Source organism: Pagrus pagrus, assembly GCF_965226575.1.
Source record: "Pagrus pagrus genome assembly, chromosome: 20".
NCBI lineage: Eukaryota > Metazoa > Chordata > Actinopteri > Spariformes > Sparidae > Pagrus > Pagrus pagrus.
The window spans coordinates 10,641,963-10,653,793 of NC_140207.1; the positions used below are offsets into that span (position 1 = coordinate 10,641,963).

The window sequence follows — 11,831 nt, forward strand, 5'->3', positions numbered from 1 at the left end:
TTTTGGAGAGGTTGCTTTGTTCCTGTCAAGGTTAAAGTGTGGTTTTTAAATCTCCACTGTGAAGTTAAAGAACTGAATCAAAAACTGTGAGTCTGTTGCTGTAAAAGCTCTGCAGGTTGGGGTGTAGGTTTGGTTCTGTAGCTGTTTGAGGCTGTGTCAATAACTGCCTATTGTCACTGTTAATAATTAATGACACAATTAGCTCTTGAGTAGTCTGACAGACGTGCCATGCTCTCATTGTTGACTGCTTAGCTGGCATCCTCCTCTCACCGACTAAGCTAAACAACTATCGATTTTCCGTCTCGTACGAAGGCACCATGCTGAACTGTTTCCTCGCTGTATGATACTGAACACACCTTCGGCTGTATGTGTCTAAATGCTGCCACATGAGGAAAACCATTGACTTTTGGCACAGTAACACACACTATAGCAAAGCTGGTGTAGCCAGTGTATGCTGAATGTGCTGCATTTATATGTGTGTGTGTGTGATATATATGTGAGACCACAGAACACAGGACGTTGGGTTTGTGGTCAGGAATGAGGGAAGTTAAGACAGGCAGCCTCTGAGTCAGAAGGAAGGACAACAGTTGGTGCCCATAGTGTGAAAATCTCCCTCATGACTCATTCAACAGTTATATATTTACAGTAACTGTTTGCTCAGTGGAAACGGTGTGTGTGTGCTGCACAAGTACCCTGTGCAGATTAGTAGATCTGTGCTGGATATAAAGATCAGTTCAATAAAAATAGTTCAGGCAAGGCGGGACAGGAAGATTTTTTTATAATTAAAGTGATATATTTCTCTCTGTAAGAAGACTTTTGTTTAGTTTTCTTTCTCTGTTAGTTTGATAAGTTGCTTCCCGTCTGTTTGAAGATGATTATGGTCTCTTTTCCTCCCCACGCTCAATAGTTTACTCTAAAGTGAGCACAGACGTCAGACCCTTATGCAGTCGTGGAAGAATTCAGATCATTCCCAAAAAACAAACACTGCACTAAAAACCCCACTTAGTAACAGTGTGTATGCATGCAAAATGTATCACATTTAAAGGGCCTGCTCATTGTGCAGTAAAATGTTCTCAGTATCGCTGCTGTGTACGTTGATGCCGCTGTAGATGTTTTAAAAGTTGAGCTAATTTCAACTACTTGTACTATGTACTGCTGTGTAGTTTAATCTATAGAAAAGCATTATATTGTAGAAGTAAATTTGGCGTACATGGTGTGGACACTAGAGGGCGCTATACATGCTTATATGTCACAGAAAGGGCTATGTGATTGAGATATGTTCCTTCTCATGCTTAAATGCCGAGTTGGTTAATCAGTGAGTCATGAAAATAATCACCGTTATAGGTTAATTACTTTAAGGGCATTTAGCAGACGCGTTTATCCAAAGTGACTTACAGTAATTCCATGCAAGTTGCCGACCAGCACATCAGGAGCAATTTTGGAGTTCAGCATCTTGCCCAAGGACACTTGCAGACCAGGGGAATTGAACCAGCTTCCGAGAGGTGCATCTACCCCTGAGCCAGGGCCCCTAAATGCGACCCAGATGGGACTCGAACCCACAATCCCCAGCTCCGGAGGCTGATGCCTTATCCATTAGGCCACTGGGTCATTTTATTAATAATTCACGTCATTTCTGAATCAGAAAGTCAGAAGGAGACAAATTTCAGTTTGTGGTTTTTAGGCTTACAAGTGTGTTGTTTCGATTGTTGGTCGGACAAAAACAAGTTAAGGGGTAATTATGATGTACAGTTTTCATTTTGTTCTGTGGCTTTTTTAAGCCTAAACAATGAATCGATTAATTTAAAATATAATTGACAGATTAACCGATAAAGCTTGTTCCTTGTTCCTCCCTTCATGATTACGATGTGCTGCTGTCACTGGGATTGCTGGTATAGTAGCGAGCTGTGGCTTGATTGTCCTACGTCGTTCCTAGCCTCGTTTTATTTGCATTTTAAGATCATGAGACATCACAAATCTCCTTAGCTTTTCACTTTCACCTCTAATTGTATTTTTTATTTTTTTATTTTTGAGTTTCTATAGATTCCCTGCAGGGAAATTTGCTTTTTTTTGTTTAAGTGCTGTATTTCATTCATTCATTCCTTATTCAGCATATTTAATGTATCTATAGACCCACTTTGAATTGCCTTTGAGCATGAAATATGCTATAAGTGAATAAGTAAAGCTGCCTTGCATGGATTTGTGGTGCACTGCGGTGGTTTCACTGCTGGGTATTTGCAGTAGAGGGTGTTAATAGTTTGCAGTTAGCAGAACTATTTGGTTTCTTAACTCGTGCAGGACTGAAGTGGCTAATTACTGTTTGTAAAGATTGCAGAGTAAGAAATTACAATTTGAATAGCTGGTTTTCATCTTTATAATATAGATTTATCAGCACTTAGTATTAAACTGTCATGTCTTTAGCACTTTCTGCTATATTTATCATAATTTGTCAAATTTAATGGTAATGTCTGGCCATGATGGAAAATAATAAGTGTTTTTGTAAACAGGATTCTGCTCTTTACTTCATATACAGTACACTTTTGATCAAAAGTGGTAGAACCAGTTCAACTGAGAGAGAGAGAGGGAAAAAAACCCACAATCAAACCTCTCCCCAGTACCTTCGGTCTCCACTTATCAGAGGAAATGATGCCAGTCAGTCTCAAAGCTTCCCTCTGTGTCTCCAGGCGCTCTGCAAACACAAGAAACATCCGGAGCCGATAAACACAATGACCACAACACATGAGTCTGCTTGATACGATCGCTATCCTCCACACGGCAGAGTGAGGAAAGGAGAGAAGGGAGGGAAAGAGTACAGAGGACAGGAGAGAGGAGAGAGGGTGTCATTTCAGTTTGGGTTTTTCTTTTCCACTTCCTCTGGACTTCAAGCGATAACAAGAGAAATCATGAACTGTATCTCTCTTCTCTCCTTTTTCTGCCCTCTGGTCTGCTTTTCTCTCTGCAGTCACCCGCTCAACTATTGATTTATTTCTTCCTCTGAAGCCTGAAGAAGCCTGTGAGCATTATGAGCCACAGATCCCTCAGTGAGCCTGTGGGCACTCCTTATTCATAGTACAATCTCACTTGGTCTTAAAGAAGTTGTGGATTAATGGACCGGGTCTAAAAAACACAATGTTCAAAGAGAAGTGTTGTGCATTAATCTGTAACTTGACAAACTAAAAGCATTTTAGAGAAAAACTGAGTAATGCTGCAGGTTCACTTCTTGTGTTGTTTAAATGTGAGGCTAAACTTTGCTTGTTAATTTCTTTGAATGCTAAGAAAACAATGTTAGCTAGTGAATCCTTTATTCTAACAGTGTGACTGAGATCAAGATCTATTGGTTAAGAGACATAATATGTCTAAGAAAAACCATATAGGCCCTTCACAATAAAAGCACAGATTAGCACAAATTAGACTGATTACATCCAGGTGGGGTTGTGGTTTTTCAGAGATCTATTTGTGTGTGTGGAGGTGGCAAATTGTCAGTACCAAGTTACTTTAGAGAAACTGGTTGTCATATAATAGTGTAGTGTAAATTGCTTCATAAATCCAAAGTCACCTATAATTTCTTTGATAGAGACTCTTTCTGTTACACTGGTAATGAGCGGTGGATTAATAATCACACATCTCTAATTACGCCCAGGTAAGACATCACACTTTTCTTTATTCCCATGACTGGTTCACGGGTTTATTCATCTTAAAGGATAAGTTCGCACAAATTATCAATATGTCATAGTCTACTCACCCTCATGCTGATGGAAACAACTGAAGCAGATGGGGACTTGTTTTAAAAACATTATAAAAACTGATAAAAAGAAGTCAAATTAAGCCAGATGAACTGTATGAGCTGTTTTTACGTTTTAAAACAAGTCCCCATCTACTTCAGTTATTTAGGAGAATGCTGCAATGCTGTTTTGCTGTGAAGCTCCAGAAACATTTTGTGGACTACAACTATGGACAGATAATGTGTGCATTTTTAAAACAGTACTCACATGCCTAAAGTGGCAGTTAAAAGATCCATTTAAAAGATTGTATTTGAGTGTAATTGATGGGAGACAAACTCCACAGGTCTCATTCTGGGTTTTCTTGCTTACTTTAACTCACAATTATTATCATCTTTTTACTTATAAGCGAGTTGTGAGATGTCAATCCAATCCAACAAAACAAAAAAAAACTTAATTGCAGTGGCTCATATGTCGCTAATAAATGAGGGGTTTTTTTCAGCTAATTATAAATAGCACAGCCCAATTTGTCAAAAGTCTGCATGTTCAGATACATTTATCACTTAATTCTCTCCAGAACTGTATTTTTTAATGAAGTGACCCAGTAACCCCGATAAACAGCCCCACTAACCCACTGCACAGCCCAATTTTATGACTGAGGCAGTCATCCTCAACCCCAACAAGCTCTCACTTTCTTTAAGCTGCTTTCAATCAATAACCTCTCCCTTCATGCATGGGGGGGTTTTCTAGAGTGTAAAGTTCACCTCCATCTGTGTGACCCTGCACCTACCTGGCTGCTGTCCCGCTGCCTGGCGCGCTTTGACCAGCAGAGGGCGCCCCGAGCCCGCTCAATCCCTCCCCCTCCCCAGCCCTCATCAGGGGAGAGGAGAGAGGAGAGAGGAGAGGAGGGCACCACCACCTCCATCCAACTGCGGTACCCATCTGATTCCTTTAATTACTTCCTTCCTGTAGTTAATTGGTGCCAATCTGTCCCAACCCTCAAAAACCAGAGCTACATTACACGGTCAGTGACGCACAGATCATTTCTACGTGTCTTAACTGTGCTGCACGTTAAGTTACGCGTTTTACACACATTTATTATAATTTAGGCGTGTGTTGCCGGTTGAATTCACCTGTTTCAGCCGACTCAGAGCTGTCAGTGCCCGCAAGGACAGATCGAGGTAAGCTGCAGCAACATGCGAGCTTTGCCGCTGCATTTTCCCTGAAATCGCTGCAGGAAAACGTGCAAATGAACAGCGTTTCTGCAAAATGTGATCAAAAAGCATGTGTGTTTTTGTTTGTGCAAAACGGCAGGTGAATTAACTGGAGTTTTAAAATCTCACTCGATGGGGACACAATCTGCAAGAAAAGACTCAGATTTCACGAGGTGGATCTGAACGTGTCGCGATATTTTAGGCGGGGTTGTAGTAAAATAACTCATCCTAATTATCTCCCACTACTACTGACATTAGTATTTTTTGCATGCCTCCCCGTCAATGGGAGCTCTCTACGCTACTATGACCCCTCCCACTCGAAACACCGAAAATAGACCCGGCGCAAAAAAAAGAAAAATACATCATCTGTGAGCGAAATTCGCCGGCGAAAGTGCGTGTTTTGCGTTTAAATCAGCTGCAAGGGCGTGCGTGGAATTTTTCGAGGCGATAGAACTGGGGCGTGGACGTGAGCCGCGTGAGGTTTCAACGCCGGTGAGCGTTTCGCGGGAAAACCGGCGGAAGGACACAGCGGAGGGAGGGAGGTAGTGCTGCGGCGGGTTTTATTGCAGCCGGCTGAGCGCTCAGCTGTGATTCTCAAGCTGCTCATGACAGACTGCGCGTCGTCCGCAGCGGCTCTCCCGTGCAGCCTTTCTCAGCTCCCCATGCACGCTTCGCACCGCCGCGCTCAAAGCGACTGCAGCACCTCCGTGGAAGGATTTAATGCGCCTTTTCGTGTTGGAATAATAACTTTTCCTGCCCTTTATTTTTGTTTCGCTGCGCCTTTTGGGTCGGTTTCGCCCCGTCTTCTTCCGCCGACAGTTTGAAATCTGAAAAGGTAAGGGGAGGGAGAGGGTTTCAGGAGCTTTTGCACGTCACCTTCCCACACTAGTTTTGTTAGGGAAAAAAAAAAGAAAAGAAGAAGCTAATTAATCATCAGTAGCTGTTTAAGTGAGGATGGGGTTTCCCCCCCTTTACGATCAGTTTCCCAGTTGAGCACCTGCTGCTGCAGCACTGGTGCATGCATGCAAGGCGTGCACACACGGGTGATGTTTTGGACTGACCATGTGATGTTGCTTACAGGATCAGCGCAGGCGGGCAGCTGCTGTCTGCTTTGAACCTGCACACATTGTAGAGTAAACATCTAATCGGGCTTGTTTTCCCTCCTCTTTAACCAGCTCCGCGATAAGGAACACGAGAACACAGACATCATGCCGCTGAATTCAAGTTTGGCGAGTAAAAACTATGACTACGACTACGACTCTCTGCAACCGTATTTCTACTATGACAACGAGGAGGAGGACTTCTACCCTCAGCAGCTTCAGCCTCCGGCACCCAGCGAGGACATCTGGAAGAAATTTGAACTGCTGCCCACCCCTCCCCTCTCCCCGAGCCGCCGGCCGTCCCTGTCAAGCCTCTTCCCCTCCACGGCGGATCAGCTGGAGATGGTCACCGAGTTCCTGGGCGACGACGTGGTCAACCAGAGCATCATCTGCGACGCCGACTACTCCCAGAACCTCCTCAAGTCCATCATCATCCAGGACTGCATGTGGAGCGGCTTCTCCGCCGCGGCCAAGCTGGAGAAGGTGGTGTCGGAGCGGCTCGCCTCCCTGCACGCCGCCAGGAAGGAGTCCGCGGCGGGCGAGTGCGCGGAGCCCGCCGGTGCAACCGCGTGGAGGCTGAACAGCAGCTACCTGCAGGATCTGAACACCTCCGCGTCCGAGTGCATCGATCCGTCGGTGGTGTTCCCCTACCCGATAGCAGAGACGCCCAAGCAGAGCGCAGGGACGCCGCCTAGCAAGGATCTGGGATTGGATACGCCTCCAAACAGCGGCAGCAGCAGCAGCAGCTGTAGTGACTCAGGTAAGATGCTCATCACGCCGTCACACCCCTCTGTGCAATTAGGAATCTCCCTCCCAAAGGCTTGTCTGCGCTGCTCTTGAATGAAAGCAGGTCAGCTCATTTTTAATTCCTGTGATTTGCAGTCAGATTTCCAGGCGGGAGGTAGGGACACGCTGTCTGTTCCACCCATGTCATGTTGTTAGACTGCTGGGAGATTAGCTGGAGGGGATGGCTGCAGTGTTAAGCAATCAACTGATGTGGAAGGAGAGATTGCAGCCCCCCCCCTCCCCACCCAGTGTGAATGCATCACAGAGAGTGACTGTTTTTGCTTTTTTTGTGTGTGTTGCAGAAGATGAAGATGGAGATGATGATGATGACGAGGAGGAGGAGGACGACCAGGAGGAAGAGGAGGAGGAGATCGATGTGGTCACGGTGGAGAAGAGGCAGGCGGTGAAGCGGTGCGACCCCAGCCCGTCAGAGACCAGGCATCCAAGCCCGCTCGTGCTGAAGAGGTGCCACGTCTCCACCCACCAGCATAATTACGCAGCCCATCCATCCATGAGGCACGAGCAGCCGGCTGTCAAGAGGCTGAAGCTGGAGAGCAGCAGTGGAGGTAGTGGAGGAGGAGGAGGCGGCGGCGGCGGTGGCCACAGCAGGGTCCTCAAACAGATCAGCAGCAACCGCAAGTGTTCAAGCCCCCGGACGTCTGACACGGAGGACTATGACAAGAGAAGGACTCACAATGTTCTGGAGCGCCAGAGGAGGAACGAGCTCAAGTTGAGCTTCTTCGCCCTGCGGGACGAGATCCCCGAGGTGGCCAACAACGAGAAGGCGGCCAAAGTGGTGATCCTGAAGAAGGCAACAGAGTGCATCTACAACATGCAGACAGACGAACAGACACTCCTCACTCTCAAAGAACAGCTGAGGAGGAAAAGTGAACTTTTAAAGCAGAGACTCGCACAGCTGCAGGGCTCTCGTGCTTAAAGTTTGAATCATAGACTTTTTTGGCCTTTTTTTTTGTTTTGTTTTTTTATGCAAGTTCAAGACTTAGGGTGTACAGTTGTCGTTGCATGCAAATGCAAAATGGATTAAGTTGTTTGGAATCTTGTTTGATTTCAATGTTAAAACTGCCTCAATTGAAGTTATGGGTGGATTAAATATTTAAAAGTTTATTTTTATTAATAAAATATTAAAAAATGGGGCTACCCTGTTGAGGGCCCAAACTAAAATATAAATTTTTATGTTTTGTATATAATTAATATTTCCTAAGAAAATGTATTTTTGGATCTCAATTTGTCTGGATGTTCAGACCCAGTGTTTGGTTTTTTTCCATTATGTTCCTAGATTCTTTTTGAAATATAAAATGTTTCTTCTTGAATTTGTGTCCTTGTTCTTGCAAAGAAACACTTCACACATGGCATCATTGACATTAAAACGAGCTGGGGGGGGGTACACGTTGCAGCTGACTGGGTTCAACAGGAGGAGACGAGACACTGGAACGACTGCATGATTTGTATTAAATGAGTCTGACGTGGACTGAGAGGGTCTTGTTTAGGTGTGATGACGCTCCCTCTGACATCTCGAGCTAAAACATAAAGCACAATAAGAGTTCAAATGACTAATATTTCACTTGAAGGTGCCATTTTTGATGCCGTCACAAAGAAGAAAAGGTAAGCCTGGACTATGGTGTCAGATCTGTGTATAGAAGCATTTAAACTGGCACAATGGGACACTTTAACCTAATTGAGAGCTTGTTATTGAGGACATTCCAGTATGACATATAAATCAGGTGGTCAAATTTCATAAGTCACTCCTTGTCTTGTTTTATGGGCAAAAGGGTGAACTTGGCTATCAGAATTAGATGTGTTTAAGGAGAAACTCATCAAATGTGAATGAGTTTCAGTTCGTTTCCTACATCATTTTCTTCCTGGACATAGTTCTTGGACAAATCTTCCAAGTCCTTGAATGATTAAATATACATAGACGATAAATAGTCACTTTATTTTATGTCACAAGTCAGATTTAAGTAATTTTTTGGGTGTCTGACAGCAAAACAGGTCAATTTAAGAGTTGAAAACACATTCATTAGGGCTTATTTGCCTGTGGAGACAATTTACACAGTCCAAGTGTGTGTGCATTTAGACAAGAAACTCATAATCTCTATTATAAATGAGTTTATCATATCAAAAAGTTAAATATTTGTGGGAATATTGGGGGAAAATCCTCAATAATATAAAATAAAAACAATCAAAATAACCTCCAAGTTGAGCCCCACATGTAAACAAACCTCTATTACTATTATTATTATTATTATTGTTGTTGTTGTCGCATCGATTCTTTCGCCCTGCTTTCCAGTCTCGCCGTGACGTCACGCGCCGTATCCCGAGCGCTCCCCTGAGCGCGTGGTCCTGGTCGCGAGCACATGGAAGTGAGGTCGAGATTTGTGTGTGTGAGCCGCGCGACCGATCATCAACAGGAAAAAATGGGATATAAAAGCGACAAAGCGGCGACGAAACCAGCCCGAACAGCGCGGTAAGAGCTCTTTATAACCTCCTCTGTCGACTGCATTCATTATTATTCAACTAATTCTTGTAATTACACTCATTAACAGGGCCTGGTTGTGTTGTGAAGTACAATCTCTTTATCTTTTCAGTCTGTTTGCTGGAAACTTCATTTAAAAAAGGGCTGATAGTGACAGAGGAGAATGGCGACGAGTTTGCACACGTTTAATAAGATGTGAGTGTAAAAAGCTGTCGTGGTGCAACCTGTCTGAAAACTATTGTTCTCAGGATAAGTGTCATTTTCTGTCTGGCTTTCTCCATTGTCTGTCCAACTGCCTGTTAATACGGCACAGTTGAGAGCTGGAGGTGTTTATAACGCACGTGCTTGCTAGTCTATTGTTGTCTCATGCTTACTTTAATGCTCCATGTTGTAGCTTTTATTCTCCATGGACCACAGAGTCTATACTGCTTCAAGCGTTGTTTAATCTGTGCTGTCAGTGTGCTGGTACCATAACAAAACATGATAAAAGGCATCTAGCAGTAGCATCAGCAGCTCACAGCCAGTGTGGAGTCTGTTCGTGTGCTATAAAAGGAGAAATGTGTCTTAAGGTGTGTTTTTGAGTTGATAAGAAGATGTTGGAGCACCTCAAAAGATGGGATGAGTGTGGATTCAGTGTGTGGGCAGGACGGTGTGACCTGGGTTCAAGCCTCCATGACAACATGCATCCACCCTGTATGTGCTGAATCCCAGTGGAGGAGGTGCTCTCATGTCATTACAAGCCAAAAGACGTCGACACAGATGCATTTTATGTTAAAACTGGGCTTGGTTTGTGTGAAAAGGTGATTTTTATTTTATTTTTTTTACATGTCTTTATTACTTAGTTGCCGTTTCTGTGAATCCTCTGTCTGTGACCAGTTTTACTCCAAGTGTCTAAATGTAATTTCACTGGCAAAACACCCATAACAGTCAGGGTAATGGTAGGGTTGGGTAATGTCTGCCAAATTGGCATATGACGATATCTACAGTGAAACATGGCGATGGACGATGACATCGTTGTTTACGATTTTGAGGCAGTGTGTCCCCTCAGTGTTGTCGTGAGGCTGCAGTTGCGTTTATCTCCCATTACCACCGACATACATCCCTGTACCAGCTTTAAAGCCAAGTATCTTGGCTTTGTTCAGCCTCGTATGAAAAAAACAACGTTGGAGGAAGCTAAGCTAAGAAAACTGTACAAAAGCAGCATGACTGAGAGAAACGGCGGCCGGCGGGAAAAGAAACACTGCTGCCACAAATTTAACTGAGTGTTTTGGGTTCGCCTAACTGAAAAACCGAAATTTAAAACCCAGTTCTCACCATTATGATCACCTGTCATATTTTTTTCAAGACTGGGCTGTATGTTCCTCACTGCTGAACCAGTTGGATGGTGAAAGGTGAACCGAGGACGTCAACATGTTCGTCTTGTTTACATTGTCAGCTAGGCTACTTCTTGAGTTTTGGTGAGGACTACTGAAAGTGGAAGTGCATTCATCTGTTATTTAATTATGGATCATTACAATAGCTTTGTTTTAGAAGTAACAAGAAGTGTGAAAAAATAAATCTTGTAGAAATCATCATGTAGAAAAAAGGAATGTATGATATGGATTGTTTTCAGCCTTTATCCATAACCGATAACTTTCTGCACCTCATGGCTGATACTGATAAGGTATCGATATCACATTTTTGTGTTCCTTACCAGTAATTTATGCACACCTGAGGGTTTCTTCTTCTTCTTCTTCTTCTTCTCCCTCTTCTTCTTTTCTTTTTCTTCTCCTCCTCCTTTTTCCATTTCTTCTTCATCATCTTCATCATCTTCTTCTTCTTCTTCTTCTCCTTCTTTTTCCATTTCTTCTTCTTCTTCTTCTTCTTCTTCTTCTTCTTCTCCTTCTTTTTCCATTTCTTCTTCTTCATCATCATCATTTTCTTCTTCATCATCATCATCATCATCATTTTCTTCTTCTTCTCCTTTTTCTCCTTCTTTTCCATTTCTTCTTCTTCTTCTCCTTTTTCTTCTTCTTCTTCTCCTTCTTTTTCCATTTCTTCTTCTTCTTCTTCTTCTTCCTCTCCTTCATCATCATTATCTTCTTCTTCTCCTCCTTCATCATCATTATCTTCTTCTTCTCCTCCTTCATCATCATTATCTTCTTCTCCTTCTTCTTCTTCTTCTTCTTCTTCTTCTTCTTCTTCTTCTTCTCCTCCTCCTCCTCCTCCTTCATCATCATTATCTTCTTCTCCTCCTTCATCTTCTTCTTCTTCTTCTTCTTCTTTTTCTCTTATCCAGGGTCAAACATTGTTGTGTATTTATCTGTAAGATAAACTGCACTTAAAGGTGCAGACGCACTGGAAGTTGACAGATTCTATTCATTTTCTATGGAGAGCATCCGCTGCATGAAAGATACGGTACACGGGTTGACGGACCAATCGGCGTATCTGAATTTGGATGATCATGACCCAACCTCTAGCTGTATTTCTTCCATCTTATTGACATCATTCTGAATAGAGATTTCAACTTAACTGTTTAGAT

The 11,831-nt window shown here is 43.3% G+C and overlaps 1 protein-coding gene across 5 annotated transcripts; it reads left to right on the forward strand.

Moving 5' to 3' along the window:
* Window positions 1–3,440: 3,440 nt before the first annotated feature.
* myca (MYC proto-oncogene, bHLH transcription factor a) lies at window positions 3,441–8,147 on the forward strand. 5 transcript variants are annotated; one of them, XM_084340523.1, is made up of 4 exons: window positions 3,441–3,637; window positions 4,467–4,650; window positions 6,106–6,790; window positions 7,119–8,147. In XM_084340523.1, the coding sequence occupies exons 3-4, from the start codon at window positions 6,139–6,141 to the stop codon at window positions 7,751–7,753; spliced, it is 1,287 nt and encodes a 428-aa protein (XP_084196649.1). In that variant the 5' UTR covers window positions 3,441–3,637; window positions 4,467–4,650; window positions 6,106–6,138; the 3' UTR covers window positions 7,754–8,147. The 5 variants fall into 5 exon arrangements, with proteins under 5 accessions (XP_084196649.1, XP_084196648.1, XP_084196650.1 ...); XM_084340522.1 differs by lacking the exon at window positions 4,467–4,650; XM_084340524.1 differs by lacking the exons at window positions 3,441–3,637; window positions 4,467–4,650 and adding an exon at window positions 4,655–4,740.
* Window positions 8,148–11,831: the final 3,684 nt, after the last annotated feature.